The sequence below is a fragment of the Stegostoma tigrinum genome, chromosome 23, assembly GCF_030684315.1.
Source record: "Stegostoma tigrinum isolate sSteTig4 chromosome 23, sSteTig4.hap1, whole genome shotgun sequence".
Lineage (NCBI taxonomy): Eukaryota > Metazoa > Chordata > Chondrichthyes > Orectolobiformes > Stegostomatidae > Stegostoma > Stegostoma tigrinum.
This window is the reverse complement of record NC_081376.1, coordinates 14,692,106-14,714,144: the sequence shown is the minus strand read 5'-3', so window position 1 is coordinate 14,714,144 and position 22,039 is coordinate 14,692,106. Positions and strand designations below refer to the sequence as shown.

At 39.8% G+C, this 22,039-nt stretch overlaps 1 protein-coding gene across 2 annotated transcripts in view; it reads right to left on the bottom strand.

Annotated features, from left to right (window-relative positions):
* Positions 1-8,417: 8,417 nt before the first annotated feature.
* Positions 8,418-22,039, bottom strand: part of LOC125462293 (uncharacterized protein C7orf50 homolog) — a 335,367-nt gene continuing 321,745 nt past the window's right edge. For both annotated transcript variants that reach the window (XM_059653927.1, XM_048552165.2), the window contains 4 exons: positions 21,843-22,039; positions 17,930-18,011; positions 15,093-15,207; positions 8,418-13,470 (listed from right to left, as the gene is read on the bottom strand). In XM_059653927.1, coding sequence (XP_059509910.1) covers positions 13,403-13,470; positions 15,093-15,207; positions 17,930-18,011; positions 21,843-22,039 — 462 coding nt within the window. In that variant the 3' untranslated portion in view covers positions 8,418-13,402. The remainder of the gene's footprint in view (positions 13,471-15,092; positions 15,208-17,929; positions 18,012-21,842) is intronic.

Here is a 22,039-nt window from a genome sequence, read left to right as displayed (position 1 = left end):
GTGACACATGGCAGTGGTGCCACCAACCAGTCGAGCTGGGCTAGTTCATAGGTTGGAATAAGTATTTTTCTTGGCAGACTAATAAGTGAAAATCATGTTCATGGATGGAAATACCTCAGATTTTTTGGGCCATGACGTTTTTGGGAGGTCTCCAGTGGGCAGGGTCAGTTTGCTGAATTCCTGGTGCAAGAGCACCTGCTCTGTCTATTGCTTCTGAATTTTGCAGTTAGGATCCAATAATCGACTTTGAGTAGCTCTAACCGTGCAGTTAAACTGCTTCAATGAACCATGGAATAAAGCTTAATAACAGGAGTGGCTAATGTCAAAGGAAGCTGTCTGAGAACAGACTATAAAGTGATCACTGTGTATATAGACAACAATGTATAGTAATCATTATTACACAGTGTCTGGGGATCCATTATAACTCAATGTTTGAAGATCCATTATAATTCAGTGCTTGTAGATCGATTACAACAGTATTTGGGAATTGATTACAATATAACTTTTATAGATCCATTACAACACAGGGTTGAACCTTACATATTTTTGGCTAAGACTGAGTTGGGTTGGTTTTTTTAAGGGTTTCTCATAGCGTCTTACCAAACTCACGTCATTAAATACTGAATGCAGGCCTATAACATCTCTCACATCCAATTTCTGTCCCATTTTACCTCACACTGTTTCCAGAACAACTCACCACTCGACAGATATCTCGAAATTCATTTTCAACCCTTGTGCCTGAGGCATCTTTAAAAGCCCATTGTGCAACCAGATAAGCGCTATCAATCCAGAACTGCCTGGCACTGTTCCTGACATTTGCCCCAGACATGGCAGTCGGGGGAAATTGGTGCCCTGCTTCGTGGGCAGGGTCTTAGAGGCCCTGCTGGACAGAGTGGTACACAGGGCGCACATCTTTTTCCCCCAGGACCAGCTGTGCCATGAGATTGTGCCAGCCTGGTCTAAGGTTGCGACCTGGGTTATAGCAGTCTCAGCCATCTGGAGGAATGACCAGCACCAAAGGAAGAAGGTCAAAGTCCTGCTCCACTCCTCCACCATAAGTGCCCCATTTTACCCCTAATAACTCACACTTGCTTGACTCTGCTAATGCCTCCTTTCCCACCAAGGCTCATGCTCTACCACTCTCTCCATTGACTGCAATATCTTCCCTCCCTCACTATCACCCATCCCAATCCCTGGCACCACTAACCCTGCATGCCCTCTGCATTGCCTGCTCACTTGCTTAAGACATTTCCCCCACCTGCACCAACAGTAATAGCTCTGCCACTCACTTTCATCTTCCATAATACCTGACACTCTCTCTCTCTCTCATTCCATGTAGAAAATACTACGAGACAGCAAGTGAAGAGCCTGGAGTTGCAACCTGGTCCAGTATGTGAGCCAAATGTATTTGTCAGTGCAGTGTCTCTGCTGCAGAGTTGCCAGAACAGCCCAAGATGTATCACTGAAGTGAAGAACATTCCTTTAGTGGATTCTCGATGTGCCGTGGGTGTTCATTGTGGTTGGCACATGTTGGATACCAATGTTTTGTGGATATGTGATGCATGTGGCTGGTGCCCATGGAGCACGACCTGACATATTGGCGGCCAATTGCTGGCACAGGATTTTTCCGGGCAAGTGGCAAGCTGAACGTACCAGCTGCTCGCTGTGGTTTCCAGGTTGAGTTTTTGTGAGGTCTAGCTTGTCTGGTGAATACAATAAGATGGGAGGTTGCGGTGAGTTGGGCTGTTAGCAAAGTGCTTAACAAGCAATAATGACCATGAAATGGCACCTGACCACTGCCTAGCAAGAATCCCATTATACCCCTTTCAAAACGCTTTAAAGGTGAGCAAGATGATCTCAATATCAAGATGAGTCTCATCATGCCTGTCCCTAATTCTACCACACATCTCACAATAGCTCATGTCACTCAGACCCCAATAAGAAACTGTACAAAGTGTCTGAAGATTAAATCTAACAGTATATAGAGATCTGTTATTAGTGTTTGAAGATGTACAGCACTTTGGAGCTATGAAGTCCATTATCAAAGTACTTGACAACTGTAAAAGCATTTCTACCATAAATTGCTATCACATTGCTGCAATGTGCTTTGTTATCTTCAATCCTATTATAAAAGTAGTCACTTACAAGGCAATGACTATTTCATAATAAACCTTCTTCTGAAACCACTTGCTTAAACTACCTGCCATTTTCACGTAGAATTCTACTGTTTATTAATGAGTGTTGCATTGAAGCCACGACCGCACAGGCTCTAGCAAGCGATGTGAAAACTGAAAATGCTGGAGAAACTCAGCAGGTTTGGCAGTGCTGTGGAAAGATAAAAACAACATTTCAAGTTTAATATGACATATCTTTGAAGAGGCTATTGGATTAACACTGTTTCTCTCTCCTCAGATGCTGCCAGATCTGCTGAGCTCCTTCAGCATTCTGTTTCTAGTTCAGATTTCCAGCATCTGCTGCACTCTGCTTTTGCATTTTGTTTTATTGGTTATATATGTGCCTGTGAGCGTTTTCACACAAGAGAATAGAATTATGCCCGAAAGAAAAATGAGGAATTGTAACGTGTGCACTCACTGCAGATGGCTCAGATTTCAATCTTCTGTCTTTCCCAGCATTGAGTTTACAGCTGAAATTTACTAAGACTTTAATGTCATTCAGCAGAAAACAATGATCCCACATCATCCAACCCACCCAGAAAGCACTAAGATTAAATAACTGGTGATTATCAATAGCATATTGCTTATTCATGAGGCACAACAACTTGCATTTGTATACAAACATTAGCACAGTAAAAACAGTACATGGTTCTATGGAACAGCATAATCAGACAAAACTCAAGATATAATCAATGAAGGAGATATTAGAGCAGAAAGGGAAATGCTCTGCAAAAGAGTTAAATTTTAATGTGAACTTTAAAGCAACTGAGAAAGGTGGAGGCTCAAAGAGATTTGAGGAGGAAACTCTAAAGCATGGTGCCATCACAGTTCAAGGCTGCCATTTGGAGGGGTTTGCAACAGGTCAGAGATGGAGGTTAAATATCCAAAAAATATATGCAGTCCTTTTGACAAAAACATGTGCATTTTACTCCTGTGTCAACACAGTGTGGAGCTGAAGGAACACAGCAGGTCAGGCAACATCAAAGAAGCAGGAAAGTCGATGTTTTGGGTTTACATCTTTTGATGAAGGGTGTAAACCCAAAACGTCGACTTTCATTTTTTCCTGATGCTGCCTGACCTGCTGTGTTCCTCCAGCTCCACACTGTGTTGCGTCTAGCTCCAGCTTCTGCAGTTCTTGTTATCTTTGCGTATTATTTCTGCCTCTTCATTTTTGTTCCTATTTATGACAAACTTCACACAAACTGTGTGAGCTTGGTAGAGAATGCGAGTACAAGTAAACAGATTTCCGCCTCATATCAGATACCCCGGGCTGTATCAGAGGCTTCCATGTGAGGGTGTTTATTCAGTGCTGCCCAACAGCAGAAGTGATGTGGAGACCTGTCTTTCTGCTTCGGGAGATCTGAGCACTGTAATTTGACACTGGCAAATTAATAAATGTCCTCAAATGTCTTGCATCTCAAGCCTCCTGCGCGGCTTTAATCTGAAACCCTTGAACTCAGAAGGTCAGCATTGGTGCATTTCTCAAAACAAACATCCTGTACCCTTAGGTACTTTTCCCCTTCTGTCAAATCAGGGCCAAATGTTGATGCTCATGTTTACTCTTGCAAAGAACAGCATGATATGCTAGAAAGAGGACAGAAGCAATTTATGCCAGAGAAATACAGCACACTCTGCAAAATACATGAATACTATTGAGGGAAGAACACGTTTGCTTCATGAGGCTTTGTTCCTAAATTAGATATTAGTTCGAATATATTTCCAGCTCTGAATAGACATCATCCTGGATTTTTCATCATATGACCTGTCCCTATTTGCCATATCACAGTGTTCTCAATACTGGTTACCTTATACATCAATCTTCGTGATGCCACATCTTCACATGGTCAGATGGGAAGCGAAAAAGATCTTTGTTCTCCAATTGGATCATTTTTGATTGTCAGTAAAATTGCCTCCATCTCCTTTGTGCCCACATCGATATCCAATATTTGGTAACTACTAAAGAAAAATGCTCACAGAAATTTTAAAAATAGGGCAGGATATTACAGCTGGCTGGTTCTTAACTCATGCTCCAAAGAATTAGCAGCAATCACATCCCACAGTAGTCCTACTGATACTTAATGCTTTGTTTAATGTCAAGAGGCTGAAGGCAAGAGGTCTACCCCTCCCCCTGAGATTTGCCAACTAAACACTGAAATCCCAGAAAATAGTGGATGGCAGTAAGACTACAAGCAGTCTCTATACTCTAAATCCTGGAGTCTAGGACCAGGTAGGTACAGGAGGCTTCACAACAGAGAAGACAGGTGTGCCCAGCAGAAATAAGGATGGAGGCTGGGACTCTTGATGGAGACACTGTGGAGGGGAGGGACCATCTGCATGGGCAGATCCTGCAGGGAGACACACAATGTGTAAGGGGGACTAGCTCCCAGTTCCAATCCAAGGGCCAAGTAGGATGACATACCAGAATTTCCCTTTGCCTGTGAATACCTCCCTCCCTCTCAAAGTTAAGGTCAAGCAGAATATGGCCCTCAAGCAGCCAGCTGTTGGGGCACTGCCCAAAATCTTTCTAATATCCAAAGCTTTCTCTCTAACTGTTGCCTGTAACAGTGTCTTGGATCAGTGTTTAATTCCTGCAGTTTCTGGGCCAATCCTGGAGGTTTGGCAACTTCAGCTTTTAGCTGTTCAGGAGGAGCCTTTTAATTGGCCAACTGGTCAAGATTGTTTGAAGCTTCTTCGGTTGAAATGTTTTGGGTTTGATTCTGCTAATTCTGCAAATTCTCTCCGATATTTCTCTTACAATGTTGCAGCAACTGACTGGTTAGCAAGGCCACTTCAGAAGGTATTAAGAAACAGCCACATACAATGGGATGCAAGTCTTATGCTAAATAGTCCACCATTGTTTTCCTTCCCTGAAATAACCAGTAAACCAGTTGGGTTTCCATGATTAGCCAACAGTTTTGATGACATTATTTCTTTATGTTAGTTTCCCATTTACCATACTTATTGAATTCAATTTCATAGCTTATTATAATGGGAGTTGAATTTTCAACCTCTAGGATGTTACTATAAACACTAGACTGGCATTCCTATCATTTAAAGTCTACCGTCAGAAGGCTTAACTGCAAAAAAGCAGAAGTAAATTGAAGAGGTGTGTGAAAACCAGATATCCAATCACTCTGATTAGTGACTGAACAGTTAGTTTTCACATGCTGTATCCACCATATATAAAACTCCTGACTTCAGCTTGCACTATCCTTAACTCTGCCTTAAAGGGGTCCAAAATCTCCTTACACTTGTCTGAATTTGTGATATAATTCCTCAGTCTGTCTACCTTTCTCCACTTCTTGATCAATGAGACTCTCTGTCTCTTTGTCAGATTTTCCATGCTTCCCTCCCCTTTTGTTTAATCTGTTGCAGTTATATCACTGTCAATGTAGAGTTTGCACATTCTCCGTGTGTCTGCGTGGGTTTCCTCTGGGTGCTCCGGTTTCCTCCCGCAGTCTGAAGATGTGCAGGCCAGGTGGACTGGCCATGCTAAATTGCTCATAGTGTTCAGAGATGCGAAGGTTAGCTCTGTTAGCCGTGGGAAATGTACGGTTACAGTGATAGGATAGAGGGATGGGTCTGGGTGGGATATTCTGAGGGTCAATGTGGACTTGTTGGGTCAATTAGCCTGTTTGCACAATGTATGGATTCTATTCTATAGATTCTTTGTACATTTCACCCAGATGAAGCTTTTGTTCCTTCATCTTGTCCAATTCCTGTACTCCACCCCATCATAGATCTTCTCTTTTATTTTGTGTCCTATACGCACAAATTTTCCCCAGCTCTATATTTGCTATAAAAACTTTCATCCCGTTCTGATGAAAGGTCAACGAATAAAATATTAACCATTCCTTTCCACAGCTGTTGCCTGACCTACTGATTGCTTTCTAGCAGTTTCAGTTTTTACTTTTCCAGCATTGGCAATATTTTGCTTCAGAAGCTTTCAATCTGGGCAGAAATCACAGTGCAAACTGAGGGAATGCTGCATTGTGAAGCTGACTTCTTACAGATAAAATATTAAACCAAGCTTCCAAATAGCAGTTACATAAAATAAAGAAAAATCAACTAATCAACCATCTCATTACCATTGGGGGAACATTTATGCTGGTTCACTTTGATTTCTACCCCTATCTGTTTAACACTACTCACTACCCTTTCAAAAAGAATGAATTGAAGTACCTTTGAAACATTCCAATCTGATAAGAAATAACAAAATTATTATTCGTGATCATGTAAAATCTTTGAGATTTAGGCAGTTAATTCAACACTATTAAGTCTTATGGATCTGTTAGTTGACGTAGACTTTCAATGAAAACTACAATTGAAGAAATTGTAAGTACTTTCCTTCGCTGTAAATGACAACAGTTCAGAACAGCTGTCAGCCAATTTAATGAGCTCTGAGCTGTAACTGGGCAAATACTTGATCCATGTCAAGCATATGCAATAAGCTGACTTGTAATGAAAGAAAAACCCAACACAGTTACTTAAAGCATCTCATCTTGGCAGCAGCACCTCTAAATTAGCAGAGAATGCTTTACCATAAATACTCACATAGATTAAAGGAAGATATTCTTTGTCAGAGGTTCACTAGCAAAATATTCATTCACATCACAAACCAAATATTTAGAATTAAAGATTGATTTTCTTGTCAGAATGTCAATTCTGAAGCCAGTTGGTTGCAATAGCAATTGGTTCTGATCCAAAAAACAAACACTTGGGCAGGTTTCACCAATGATTTGTGGACAATGCGTGGAAGCAAGCAAGGTCTTTCGTTGTTGGTAACTGCTAAGTTTGCTTATTCATTCTTGAAAGCAGATGAGAAAGTCAGCCAACTAGTTCCAGACTTGATGGAATATAACCTGCCAAGAACAAATCCAACAACATTGCAGGATCAAATGCTTGCCTTTAGGTCCAAACTTTTAAAAACAAGAGACGTCTTGGCAAGAGTAGGGTCGATGAAACATCTGGCTTTCATTGTGTGAATGGCAATAAACAATGACAAATACATCTCAAATATTAACCTAAAGAGCAGTTTTAAAATGTATTATTTATTTATTTTTATTCTTCGGCTAAATGATCTAGAAGTAATTCTCGGCTTTCAGAAGTTGGAACTTATGAAATGATTATTTTCAAGCTGCAATGGGTGATGTTTGACTTAGATCTGATTTTTACTTAATTGTCTATCAGTTATTCGCAGCAGGTATTACATTATATTGTAACATTTATTGCAACATCCATGCCACACAAATGTCAGGCAATGAACATCTCCAATATGAGACAGTCTAACCACAGAGCCTTGGTATTCAATTGAGTTCCTCAGTATCAACATCCTGTGATTATCGTTGCCCAGAAACTCAACCAAATTCACCATATAAATACAAGAGCAGTTCAGAGGCTAGGAATTCCGCCGCAGGCATCTAACGTCTGACTTCCAAAAGCCTGTACACCATCTACCAGGCACAGATCAGGAGGAGAAATAATCTCACTTGCCTGGATGGGTGCTGCTCCAACAGTGCTCAAGAAGCTTAACACCATCCAGGACAATGCAGCCTGCTTGATTGTCACCATAGCCACAAACATCCACTCCCTCACCATCCTGAGACAGCACCTTCCAAACCAACAAACACTTCCACCCAAAAGGACAAAGGCCAACAGATACATGCAGGTTCCCCTCCAAGCCATTCACCATCCTGATTTGGAAATATATTGTCGTTACGTCACTGTCACCGGGTAAAATCCTGGAATTCCTTCCCGAATGGTATTGTGGGTCTATATATAGCACCTCAATTTGTAGCAGTTCAAGAAGGAAGATCACCACCACCTTCTCAAGGGTAACTAGGGAGAGGCATAAATGCTGACCAGCCAGTGATACTCCCATTTCATGAAAGAATAAAATCAATCAACTAAAAAACCCTTTGCAATATAATGCATAGTAGAATCAAGACTAAGGTCAGAGTATGTGGAATCAGGGGAAAAGGAGCAGAATGGATAGTTAAGGTGTACCTCAGTCCAACAAATGGTGAGGAATGGTATTCCATGTGTTATGATCTAAATTGAAGGTACTACTGGATAAGTCAGATCCCAGGATGAAATCTGGCGAGATGATTCATATTTTCTTTGTTTTAGCTATTATGGTTCTCATTCGCTAAAATAGTCACCAGGCCACAGAGCTCCTTTAACAACAGAACAGAAGTTTATTACACGAAAGATAAAAACAAAAATAGCTATATTGGAGTTTAGAAAAAGCTTAACACACGGCATAACAAAACTTTCAACCTATTTTCAAACACCATCAATTCAGAGATTCAAGTCCAGAGGAAATACCCCTTTAAATTAGATCTTTAAGTTCTACTTAACTGATTCTGACCAGTTTTTTTCTAATGATTTGTGAATTGTGGAGTCTTATTCAATGAATAATTGTAAAACTGAAAGCTTAAACTTTCTCTGCTTCTAATAACCCACAGATTTCTAAGCAGATTGTTTGTTTCTTTGAAAGCTGCACAAACTAAACATTCCTACTGTATTTTTCCTGAACTGTCTCAAAATCCTAGAAAGGACAGGAACCTAAACCTAATTAAGCAACCTTGTCCAAACTGCCCTAAAAACTTTAAATCTTTGATTTTCTAAATGAAAATCAATCCTTGATTAGTCTGAACTAAAGACAAGCTAGCAGTCTTCAATGTTTAACTGCACAACATAAACAATTTTCTATTAACACATTGCACGGGGCTAAAGCCACCTGCTTCTGGAGCAATTTTGGTGGCCACTGTTTCACAAGGGCTCTGACCTTGATTTTATTTCAGTCAAATCCCCATAGAAATGAATGATATTCATTCATTCATTTGTATGCATAGGGAAATCATACTTCTTTCACCACAGCCACAATTGGCCAGATCATGTTGAACAAATTTTTCCACAAAATGCCGTAATTCAATTTCTCCTCATGCCTGGGGCCAGCAAGCTAATTTCTAAAATCAACAGTAAACCTGAATTTCAGAAAACAAAATAACTGAAATAAATGTTCGATAAAAGCAATTATTAAAACAACAGAACTAATTAATTGAATTTTTTTTGTTTGACTCTTTTGTTAAGGATACCGTCCAGGTACATAACAGCCTGGCGTGGCAACTGCTGTGCCCAGGACCGTTAGAAACTACAGAAGGTGGTGTAGTTGGTACAGAAGCCCAGACCATCACGGAAGCCAACCTTCCATCCATCGACTCCATTTACATGGTTTGCTGCTGTGGAAAGGTGGCCAATAGCATCAAAGGCCCATCGCATCCCAGTAATGGCCCCCTACAACCTCTTGTATAGGACAGAAGATACAGAAGCCTGAACACACGTGCAAGCAGGTTCAGGAACAGCTTCTTTCCGGCCATTATCAGGCTGTTGAATGGACTGAAGCCTCAGGTAATGTAACCTACAACATAACCTATATGCCTCTAAGTCTTTTTGATCTGTACATCCTTTGCTTGCTGTGATCTGCCTGTACAAACTCAGAAACAAAGCTTTTAACTGTACCTCGGTATATCAAAAACATCACAAACTGAAAAAGACTCAACATTTCTCTGATCATCAGACTAAGCATGAAGTTGAGGGCAGAGTTATGTTAAATTTAACTAACATCAAACATGCAGTAACCTCCAATGACGCAATCTCTGAACTAGCCTTGGTGAAATTTACATGAAAGTAGGGGTCAAAAATGGGTTGCCATTATGCCTTGGTTTTCCTTCTCTCCAGCTTGTTTCATGGGTAAATTTGGAGGGATGAAGGAACAGGAGACGTAAGGTGGTGCCCGTCCGTACTGGACTCACACTAAGAGTTCACACACTTTTTCCCATCCCCTCCATTACAACTCTCATTTATTCACTTGTGTTCCCTCATACACTCTCTCCTACTCATTAAACCTCCCTCAAATTTACAGTCCTGGCAGTTTAAAACAGTAGACTTTTTTCAATTATCCATCATTGAAACAACAATTGTATTATATAGTCCCCAACCATAATAAATAATTTCAAAGTGCTTCAGGTCACAGATCATTGTCACTGTCATGATGACAAACGGTGTTGCAGTAAGAGATCAAGAGTACTTTAATCTGAGTTTGACAGTGATAGGTATGTTGGCTAGGTCATGAAGATATCTCCCCATACTTTCATCAATAGTCCCACAGAATCTGTAAACTCAATCTGAGCCAGTTGAAGAGCTGGATTGGCAAGTTGGATACTCTTTCTAAAAACCGGTACGGACAAATGGGGATGAAGTATCAAACACAGAAGCAGTGGTGCCAGGAAAGTGAGAGGCACTCAGTCATTATTTGAAATGGGGCACACCAATAAATTAAGAAACACAATTTTTAGGATCTGGGACTCGAATAGAAATGAGATATTAACTTTACAGAAATGAAATACCAATTTTTTTTCTCCTGCCCCATTCAACTATGAAATAAATCACAAATACAATATAACTAAAATTACGGAATTCTAATCTGTTTCTGCAAAAGCTTTGAGGACTACACACCAATAACTTTAATGTACAATGTGGACAAACGTTTATCCCATGTAAATATATATAATACAACTGCCCATGCCGATAGTAGATTTGTTCACAGTTTCTATTGAAATTGACTATTATTTCTCAGAGACTTTACAAGTTTCAACAGTACTCAAGTGTATATCCATGCAGTTAGGCTGGTTTGATATTTAGTGGCTCAATATCAGAGCTTATTTGATGATCTTGAATGTGAAGGTCAGACATACAATGTTCATTTACTTTAATCACCAAACTGTGCATGCAATCACTATTTACATCAACAGCTATCAAAAACAAACTCAAATCTTTAAACATTTTCTGAAGGATTTTGCTCAAAGACTGATTACTGGAAACACAGGAGAAACATTTGCTCAAACTTTTGAAATCCCATATTCATGATGTGTAGAGATGTTACAATGTTCAATCTGTTGAGGCTGAAATTATTCCATTCAATTTCAGTTTTCATTATGAAAGTGGTGAAGGGAAAATACAGCCATTGGTACGATACAAACCATTTCATGAGCTGTGGCACGCAAACAGAAAATACAGCAGTTCATTTTTCCAGTCCAGTAATGTCTTGATTTAAAAATTCCAATCCTTGCTTTCAAACAACCTCCATGGTTTCATCCTTCCCTTTGTCCATAGCCTCTAAGATGTTCATTCTGCTCCAACTGTGATCTCTTGCATATTCCCAATTTCAATCATTCCAGCAATGCAGACATGCCTTCAGATGTCTAAGCTGGGAACACTGGCAATTCCTCTATAAGCTTCTATGTTTCTTTCTGTTCCTTTAAGACACTTCTTAAATCCACCTCTGTAACCAAACCATTGGTTACCCGAGCTAAAATCTCCTGATGTGACTCAGTCTTAAATTTTGCCTGGCAACACTCCTTTGAAGTAGTGGTGATAATGGGAACTGCAGATGCTGGAGAATCCAAGATAATAAAATGTGAGGCGGGATGAACACAGCAGGCCAAGCAGCATCTCAGGAGCACAAAAGCTGACGTTTCGGCCCTAGACCCTTCATCATTGAAGTAGTTCAGGACATTTTATTTTAAAGCTGTCGTGTAAATGAAAGTTGCTATGAGCAAGTGTACATATTTCTGGACTATCAGAACAGAACTTTACACGTCTGCAACAGAACTGTGTAATAAAATATACACACCTCTGTGAAACTTGCATTTGCCCCAGTGGGCTTACAGTGAGTTTTTCTTCAGAATATGAGGGTTTGAACAGCCGTTACAAAGAGAAAGGGCTGGCACAATGAACAGTTGACTGGGCCTAAAGAGAAGGCCATGCCGTCTGACCGAAACATCTCCTACATGACATGAAGATATGTTTTCATCAGTTATTTATTAAGATTGTAAGTTAGATGACCAGCTTTACCAGCTGGAACAAAGGCCAAAAACTAAATGCCAAGACATCCTATTGGAGCAAATCCAACTACAGCTAAGAATGAAAGGCCTAGATACTGTATTAGAATATCTCCAAAATCTATCACAAAATGTACTACTTTCATGTTTATTGTATTTATCTGTCTGATTAACACATCCTTTGCACTAGACAATATTTTTCTACACAGAGAAGTTATGAGGGAACAGCAATCAAAGCATAAATAAATGCACACATCTAACATGCACACATACACACAAACATGCACACAATGTTCTCCTGAGATATGAATGCACCTACACTTCAGCTCTACAGTGGCAGCCTTCAGTGACATCAGTGGGAATTGAAAAGTGATCAAGTCAGAGCTGACCGAGATTCATTGGGAAACAAGTAAGCAGAGCTCAAATGTTTTATTTTTCTTTAAAAGAAATAGGCTCTGATCACAAAACTTATTTCTAGAAATCTGTCGAAGAAGTAGGCATTATATCTACATCAAAGGGATAGCTTAGTGGGCCACAGCAGCGGCTACATGAATCTAGCTGACATTCTGCAAATGGAATCAAAGGAGACTAAGGCCTGAGATTAATTTTGTATATTTCTTTCAGTATTTTTGAGATAAAAAAAGTAAGTCCATTAATAATTCATCTTATATTTAATACCAGTGCTGGGACATTATGTCTTGCTGACACGATAGAGTCAAGCTCTCTACGCATATAGCAACTGTTTAGACACTGCTGATGGAAATGGTGAAGACTGGGAATATATTGCTGTAGTGGTACCTTCCACTACTGCCACATTACACCACAGGAACTTCCTTATATGGACTTAATTGAATGTAAAAAGTGAAACGCAGCTATGTTCCCAAAATATTAATTCTGTCATACCAATGTCTCCTAATTTCTCACTGATTCTGTCTACAATCCTTCACTGCTCCAGTTAAATGCCCAGCAGGAATAGAAGAAAGTTGTCATAATCATCTTGATTTGTTGCATGTAACAAAAAAAAAGTTGAGTCCTGTTTCTTTCACCATAATTACACTTTTGTCTTTTTGACACTCCTGACTTTTATTATCTTTTTGCATATCCACCATTTCAGTGAAATATTATTTTACGCATAGGGCATTTTGTACAAAATACACATTTTATTATGAGCACAAATTACAAATGGAATTTTACAAAATAACCATCAGCAGGGAATTCAAACCAAGGTCAGCGGTAGAAAAATTGGAATAAATGTGATCTGTGCATCTCTACTAAACAGCACCTGTGTGCAGCGAGAAAATGATATGAATCCTGTGAAAAACTTCAAGACAAAAGCTGAAGGACTTGCCGAATTCGCTCAATCTTCGCAGAACGGTCTTCAGTGCAATCATCTGTTCAAGTGAAAACATATGGGCATATATTATGTTTCTTTATTACACGTTAATTTAAAGACTCGAAACCTAACAAGCTCAATAGACAATTAATTTATTCTTTATTCCAAATACTCCCTATCCCTTTCTTGTCCAAGCAGTTCGAAATCAAAAGAGCACGACCATGTAAGGCATTTCTTAATCGACACAAGTCTCTTATGTAACATGCTGCTGGAAAGTAGACTATGAAAATGATTAATTATATTTGAAAAGGGGGATTAAAGAAGTAAGAAAATGAGAAAAAAGAAGGAAACAAAGGAGGATGGTCTTGCAAATCATGTAGCTCTCCTTTCACAGTCTCTGAATGTCATAATGCCAATGCAGTGTTGTCAATGTTGTACTGTTTGAAACAATGATTAATTTGCAAACAACAAGCTCCCAGAAACAGCAATGTGACAATGAGCAAATAATCTTCTTTATTGTGTTTTAGGGTTTTTTGAAGTATTTTTTCGAGTGTTGCCACTTCAGTAATTATTTTGAAAATAACTAGAATGTATTAAGAGCCATACTCACAGAACTGTAAAATTGTTTACATGTACAAGCTTTTCATCAGCGAAGTATCAAAACAGGTTCTTTATAAATGAAAGCCATAAAGGTTAATGAGCCAATGGGTATTATAGTGGTTGAGTCATACTGAGATTATGATCTATTAATTCTTTTAGGTTTTGTTCAGCATGGATCATCAAGGTACTTCCTGACAAGAGTCAAAAGTTTGGTTTCCAATCCAACAGAAAGACTTTGCCAGACCCTCACAATGTAAATTCTGCAAGTATCATAGAATGTGCAATGTAGCATGAATTCAGTTAGATTTAATATCGCAAAATATATTGATTGTTTTATAAAATTCAACTATAAAAAGAATCATTACGCAATGCATAAAAGTTAAAGTAAAAATAATGATGTTTCATCAGACTCACGGTTTCTTACATTACTGTTTAAATGGCAAATTGGCATGCCTCATTTTAAATAGGTGAATGTTCACCAAAGCAATAGATGCATTTCAGGGTTAGGTTGGATGGAATCTAGTGTGTTAAAATCTTAATAATCTAATTCACTACCCAAACCTATTCCAGCTTCAGATGACAGACAACATTGTAGCTACATTCAGGTGTGGTCTTCTTGGATTGTGGTTGCGAATACTTTTACACCCATCTCCTGCATCCAATATACCTGCCTAAGAACACCGGATGGGTGGCAGGAGGATCCTCCACCAATCTCACCCATGAAGTCTCAACACTGACAACCCTTCTCCACCAACACTTCTGATCTCCCGACTCCCATGCCCCCGATCCCCTACACCTCCACCAAGCTTTTTATCTTTGGCCTTTCCTAGGATTGAACTCTAACAGAGATCAATTGCCCTCTGAGAACATTCCCACCTCTTGCCTGCACAGACTTACCAGTCACTAACTAACTGAATCAGAGGAATTGATCAGTAAAGTGCCAACATGGTTTGGTCCATAACTGTTAAGAAGACTCCTCAGTCCTGAGTTCCTCAGCCATCTCTGACAGACAAGCATCTCATGGAAAGAGTAATTAAAAATCTACAGCAACGTCAGAGGTAGATCATGTAAAGTATTTACCTGTAGTTTCAAATTCCTTCATCAGAGCCTCAGCTTTCTGAATGGTTACCTCTCGAGCATTGCCCTTCAGCCCATTTAGATACTTCAGCAACATAGTGAAATGCTTGTCAGAGATCTACATCAAAGCAGAAAACAATAAGTAGCTCAGCACTATAAAACAGAGCTTCCTGTCAGAACTTTCCTAAATCAAATCAATGATAGAGTGTAGCTCCTTCATTATGCCGCGCTTCTCATCTACATTTTCCAAAATTATCAAGCAACATTACTAGTCAGATCACCTGGTTGATAATCAACGTGTTAAAATACCATGGTACAAATGGAAATGATCCTACTTTTAAAATCTTATGAGTTAACTAGCATTATTGCTGGGCCATTGTAAGATTGTGGGAATTCATAATAGTTAAGCGTTGAAGCTCTAAGTGCAATTTCTCTTCATCTTTGTTTTCCTATCAGTTACGATTAATATTCAATGCTGTTCACAAGAACAGGGGGGAGATCGCAGAGAAACCCATAAAATTCCAACAGGCAGGGTAGATGCAGGAAAGATGTACTCAATGGGGGAACCGCAAAGTCCAGAACCAGGGTCACAGTCTAACAATATAGGGTAAACCATTTAGCACTCAGATGAGGAGAAATTCCTTCAGCCAGACAGTGCTAAGCCTGTAGAAGTCACTTCGACAGAAAGCAGTTGATGCCAAAACATTGTATGATTTCAAGAAGGAGTTAGAAATAGCACTCGGACTAAAGATTAAGGGATTTGGGGAGAACTGACAATTGAGTCAGATGATTAGCCATGATCATACTGAATGGCAGGGTAGGCTCAAAGGGTGGAATGGTATACTCCTGCTCCCATTTTCTATGTTTCTAACAATCATTGAAACCAACTCCAACAGACCTCGGTTCTCTATCAGTGATCTACAGTTGTACCCTTTGGACATGCTGATTATTAGAAACTCCAGACTCAAACTCCAGAACGGCGGTGTCAAGAACAACAAACTAGCACCAGCAAGGATGAACCTGCATCCAGATTGTGCCTTTCAGAATCCTGAACTCCCCAAGAGCATTTTAACAGCCAATGAAGTACTTCTGAAGCACCTTTGAAAGATATTAGCCAATTCATACACAGCAAGGTCCAACAAGTAATGACCTGATCATGTGCCTCTTCCCTATGGAGGAGTTGGCTGCCGTTTGTAAAGACTGGTTTTGATATCTGGGGAGAAAAGACCAAGCTTTCTTCAAATAGTGCCTTGTAATCTCCAAATCCAAATTCTTTTGCTATTATTCTTTGCCGGTTTCTGATTGGGACAGCACAGATTTTGACCTTGTCTGGTCCTAGTTGTGGGAGGTGTATTGCAACTATTTTAATATTGCCCTGCTGTTGGCAATCAGGTGAATAGTTAAAGGCATGAGTACTATTGTCCCATGCTAGGATCAATTCAGGGAGTCATCCTGACCACGCAAATAAGCCTCAACATGCCAGCGTATCTTGTTCACAACACCATCAAAATAATGATATTTAATATAATGTAGGTCAGCATATTACAAATCCGTTAAAACAAAGGAACCAAAAGAATTTTCTGTAAGATCAGTGAAACTGTTTTAGTGATTTTGGTAGGAAAAACTTAAGAGTGGCCATACAAAATACGGATACAATACTAAAAGGGGCACAGGAGAACAGAGACTGGGGCGTATATAAGAAGGTGAGCCAACAAGTTGCCTGGGGCTGTTAATCAAGCAAATGCATTCCATGCTTTACTAGTAGGGGCATGGAGCACCAAAGCAAGTTAGTTATGGTGAACCAAATGAAACACTGGATTGGCCTCATAAGGAATAATGCAACCAGTCCCAGGCACCACATTTTAGGGTGTGAAGGCCTTAGAGAGGGTGCAGACAAGATTCGTAAGAATGATTCCAGGAATAAGGAACTTCAGTTATGTGGAAAGACTGAGAAGCTGGGACGGTTCTCTTTGTGAAATCGCCTCTCAAACTTCTCTTCTCCTAAGTAGACAGGGAAAAATTATTCCTACTGGTGGAAGGAATGTGAATGATAGGGCACAGATTTAAGATTATTGCCAAAGAAGCACTGACAAAATGTGTAAAACTTGCCCATATGTTGAGTGCATAGGATTTGCAAAAGGGTCATGAATGCAGGGTCAATTAAAGCTTTCAAAAGTGACCTGGATTAATACCTAAAAGGGAAAGCTTTGCAGGGGGCCAGCACAAACACCATGAACTGAATGGGCTCCTTTTGTGCTATAACCATGTTATGATGGCTTTGACTGTCTCGACCAAGATATCACATAAAAAACAAATGCAGCTAATGGAATTGGTTGTACCTCTGAAAGTGGCTGAAGTTTGCAGCATCCAGCTGACCTGATCAAAAAAGCTCATTTCAATATTTAAAGGGAGTGGAATTTGGAGAGAAATGAGCAAATGTAACCATTTAATCATATAGGAGAAAACCCTACTTAATGACACAGCTTACTATTTTTGGTGGCTTAAGCTGTTCTATTTTTGATTTTTGTGTGTAGAGTTTTATTTCAAAAAATCAACATCCATCAGTCACAGAGAAGAGATTACTGTCATTTACCAATAGCATTAGCATCACAATAAAGACACATGATTCTATTAGGATTCTGGAAGTAAAGCTGTCATGAAATTGAAAAATTAAAGACTTCTCTGAAATGATCATTTGACCAAAATCCAATTTCAGTATTTAAGTGCATATTAATATTCTATGACAGCTATTTTGTTGGCATTGTCTCGACTTTGAGTCCACAGTTGGCACAATCTGAAAGTAAGATTTTGTTCAAATTTTTCCAATGTTGACATCTTACCTTATGATAATCATATATATGCTTTAACAGCCAGGTCTGCCTTGTCTTCTGAAATCTCCAATCCTTGTGTTTCTTGGACCACCTTCAAACAATAGTTATACTCATTAAAAGGTAGGAAAAATAACTTGGAAAATGTTGCCAGTATTTTTTTTAAAGTAGGGAAGACTTATTTGCTTTCGCAATATCAGGATGTTTCAAAATGCTTTATAGCCAAAGAGGCACACTTTGATGTTAGTCACTGTTGTAATGCAGGTAAACAGCGCATGTGTACATATCAAGCTCCTCCAAATAGCAATTTGAGAAAATAGATAGAGCAGAAATTTCCCCTCCCTGACATGGGTTGTGAAATAAAAATAAGTTGGAAAAAAGCGGTGGAAATGAAAAAAAGTCAGAATCTCATGAAACTTTTTGCGATTTTCCCCTCAATTCTTAGTTTGTAACTCGCATATCCCACCATTAAGTGGTGACTATCTCATTTTCGTTCATTTGCATCGTATTAATGACACAGCTCACCTTATTTTTATACCACTTCCAATTCTCCTATCCTTACCTGAAAAACTAAATGGCACTAACTCCAACATGAAAGCCAGAGCAGGAACCTCATGGCTGCAGTCACCAGATGCTCGGCTTGGCCACCATCAGCCACATACACGACACCATCCTGCTTGAAACGATGTTCATGCAATTCGGCATCGGCAAACAACCAGCCTCCCAACACCATTTTGGCTATTCTCAGACCAACTCTCGACACCATTTCAGCCCTTTAATGCTTCACGTTGGGGCTCAGCATGCTGTTGTCAGGCTGCTTTGCATGCAGAGACAAACATACATCTCCTGTATCTGCACAGGACACTTCTTTTGCTCATAGCTTATTTTCTGTTCACTCAACTTATGCTAAATAGAGAAGCTACCAATATATGTCTATTCCAAGATTGCTTTCTTAACATCCACTCACTGACTTCAGCCTCTTCGGCCATGAGTTTACATGGCAAATAGACTGCACATACTTCAATCAAATGGTCATGTGTGAAAGTCAAAGAGGAAGGGTCCTTTAAGGGGTGAAAAGCAGCTACAGTCAGTTAAAAGGTGTGTCCAGTTCCAGTAGGATTAACCAAAGTCAGTCGGGTGCTTGATCATACCAGCGTCCAGGGATTGGGCGTCGGTCATTCCCACAGCTCAAGGACAACCAGTCGAGGGATTCTAGTTAAGTGAGTTAGGAGGAAATGTAGACATCAATCCCAGGGGATTGGCCATGCTCAGTAGGGGCTGTTAATGCCAAGTCAATCTGAGGATGGGCCAAGGTCAGCCTGGAGGTTTGGTCAATAATAGTCAGGGGATTTCTTCTATGGGGGAAGTCCATGGATCTTTCATTTAAAGTATTATAAGTATATTTCTGATATCAGAAATTGAACCTGAGGACAAATTGCAGGTTTAAAATAGAGATAACCTGGTTTGGAGCTGGATGAACACAGCAAGCCAGACAGCATTAGAGAAGCAGGAAAGCTGACAGTTTGCACCTGAACCCTTCTTCTGATATATTTCTGATATCAAAATTGAACCTGGGGACAGATTGAAGGTTTAAAATAGACATAACAAGGTGTGGAGCTGGATGGACACAGCAGGCCAGGCAACATCAGAGGAGCAGGGAAGTCAGCTTTCGTGCTTCTCTGATGCTGCTTGACCTGCTGTATTCTTCCAGTTCCACACCTTGTTATCTCATACTCCAGCATTGGCAGTTCCTACTATCTCTTGCAGGTTTAAAACATGTTCCATGATACCAGATATCAAGTCCACATCACTTCTGCAATGAAAAATCTATTAGGACTGTAAGGCAACAGAACATTGAGCATTAATTCCTTCCTGCATTGACAACCTCATGCAGTATAGCTCCAATGAGTGCCTGGTATACTCACTACCTGCATGTTACATGCTGACTTTGAACCTCAGCAGCCAACTTGCTCAGTATTCTGATGAAAGGGCACCAACCTGAATCATTAACACTACTTCTCTTCACAGATGGTGCCTGATCCACTGAGTTTCTCCAGCATTCTCTGTGCTTGCTTCAGAATGCCAGCATGTGCAGTATTTTGCTTTTATTCGAACACTGGCCAGGACACTTATAGGACAATATGAATACACCTCTTTTATGTGGACATTTGAAATCCAAAGTGCATGTAAATATTTATATTCCAAATTAAATGATAAGCATGCCAATGAAAAAGCAGTGAAGTTTGACAAGCTACAAGAATGTGCTGTGTTACTGCATGTTGAAAGCTTGGAAAACAGGCTGCCTGTCTGTGATGTGAGATTTATAATGAAATTAGCGCAGCCTCTCTGGGAACAAACCAGTCACAAATCTCCCAAGTTTATAAGCAGCAAATTTATTTCAAAAGTAAAGTAAACCCTTTGGTGATTTATTTGGAGACTGTAATAAATTTAATCAACATCCTGACTTAATCCTGCCACAGTTTTTGTTTGTATGCGTAGCCTGGAAACAGGTTTTCTTTTAAAAAGTACATCCTTTGTTTCCACTTAGAGAATTCTCTCATCCTTTTCCCTCTGAATGTGTGCGCTTGGCTCAGTACCATAGAAATTAAAACTTCTATTTGGATACAGCCTTTCATGGCCTCATAGCCAATGAAGCACTTGTTGAAGTAGAGTCAGTATATTTTAAGAATGAGACTGGACACTTTCAACGTGGGTCAATGTACTGAAAAACAGCTCAATAAAATTATAGAAACCTTACAGTGCAGATAGAAGCCATTTGGCCCATATGGTCTGCTCCAAGTCTCCAAATAGCATCTCATTAGACCCACCCTAAACCCGTAACCCCGCATTTACCATGGCAAACCCATCTAGCCTGCGTCTGCCTACTGGGACCCTACTGGCAATTTAGCATGGCCAATCCACCTAATCTGCACATCTTTGGACTGTTAGAAGAAACTAGAGTACCCTGCAGAAACCCACACAGAAATGAGGAAAACATGCAAACTCCACACAGGCAGTCACCCAAGGCTGGAATGGAATCTGAATCCCAAGCACTGTGCCACCATGCCGCCCTAATGGATACTAATTAGACCACGCAGGATATAATCAGCTCATTGCTGTACGATTCGGAGATTAAACCAGCAAGTGTTCATCTTGTTGGTGCAACACAAGCTGAGCATGAACACAGCAACAGAGAACAGTGGGGGTGAGCCTTTTATGCAATTGTTAGGTGTTGCCATTGGTTCAGTGGCAGAACTCTCAATTCTCCCTCGACCAAAATCACCAAAACAGATTATCTTATTGCTGTGTGCAGGAGATTGCTGCACAGAAACTTGACTGCCACATGTTTCCTGCCTTACAACAATGAGATATTTCTGAAGTGCTTCGATATCCCCTGAGGCTGTGAAAGGTGCAGAGTAACAAGTTCTTTCTTTCTTGTGGTTACATGCAGAAAAACAGAAATACCAACTAGATTCATACATTGACAAACAGCAAAATCTCCTGGGAAAGCGGTGATATAGTGAATGACATCCCTAGTCCCAGTTAGCCTTGTTTGAAAAACTGCTGATTCTATCATACAATCAACCATAGGATGCTGCGAGTTCAGTCAAAATGTGGATTTTCATTACTCAGAATGGGAGCATAGTTCCTTAATGGATTGTTAACCTCAACATCAGGCTATAATGACTTCCCTAGCCATGCTAAAATAAAAAATAACACACAAATCACACTGTGAATATTGAATTTCTGATTTTCTACAGAAATGTTGTTAGTTTCACTTCACAACATGTGAGTTTATAAAATGAAGTTCATGCTGGGGAAGGATCGCTAATGTTATCAGTAGTAACACAAGAGACTGAGTACAGTTGGCAAAAATTCACCTGATTAAATGGCTGTCAAAATAAAGGAGAATTTTATCTGTTACCTTGTCAGATATTCAAGTGCAAGGTCGGATGCTGATGGCTCCTGAGGTTTCACTTTTTCTACTAATACACCAGCTTCCCTTAGCAGCTGCTTATCTTTCTTTTTGCGTTCTTTCTTCAGTTTCCGTTCAATCTTTCGCTTTTCTTCTGCAGTGAGTTCCTCCTGCTTCTGCATTTCCATCCTTTCATCTTCAATATC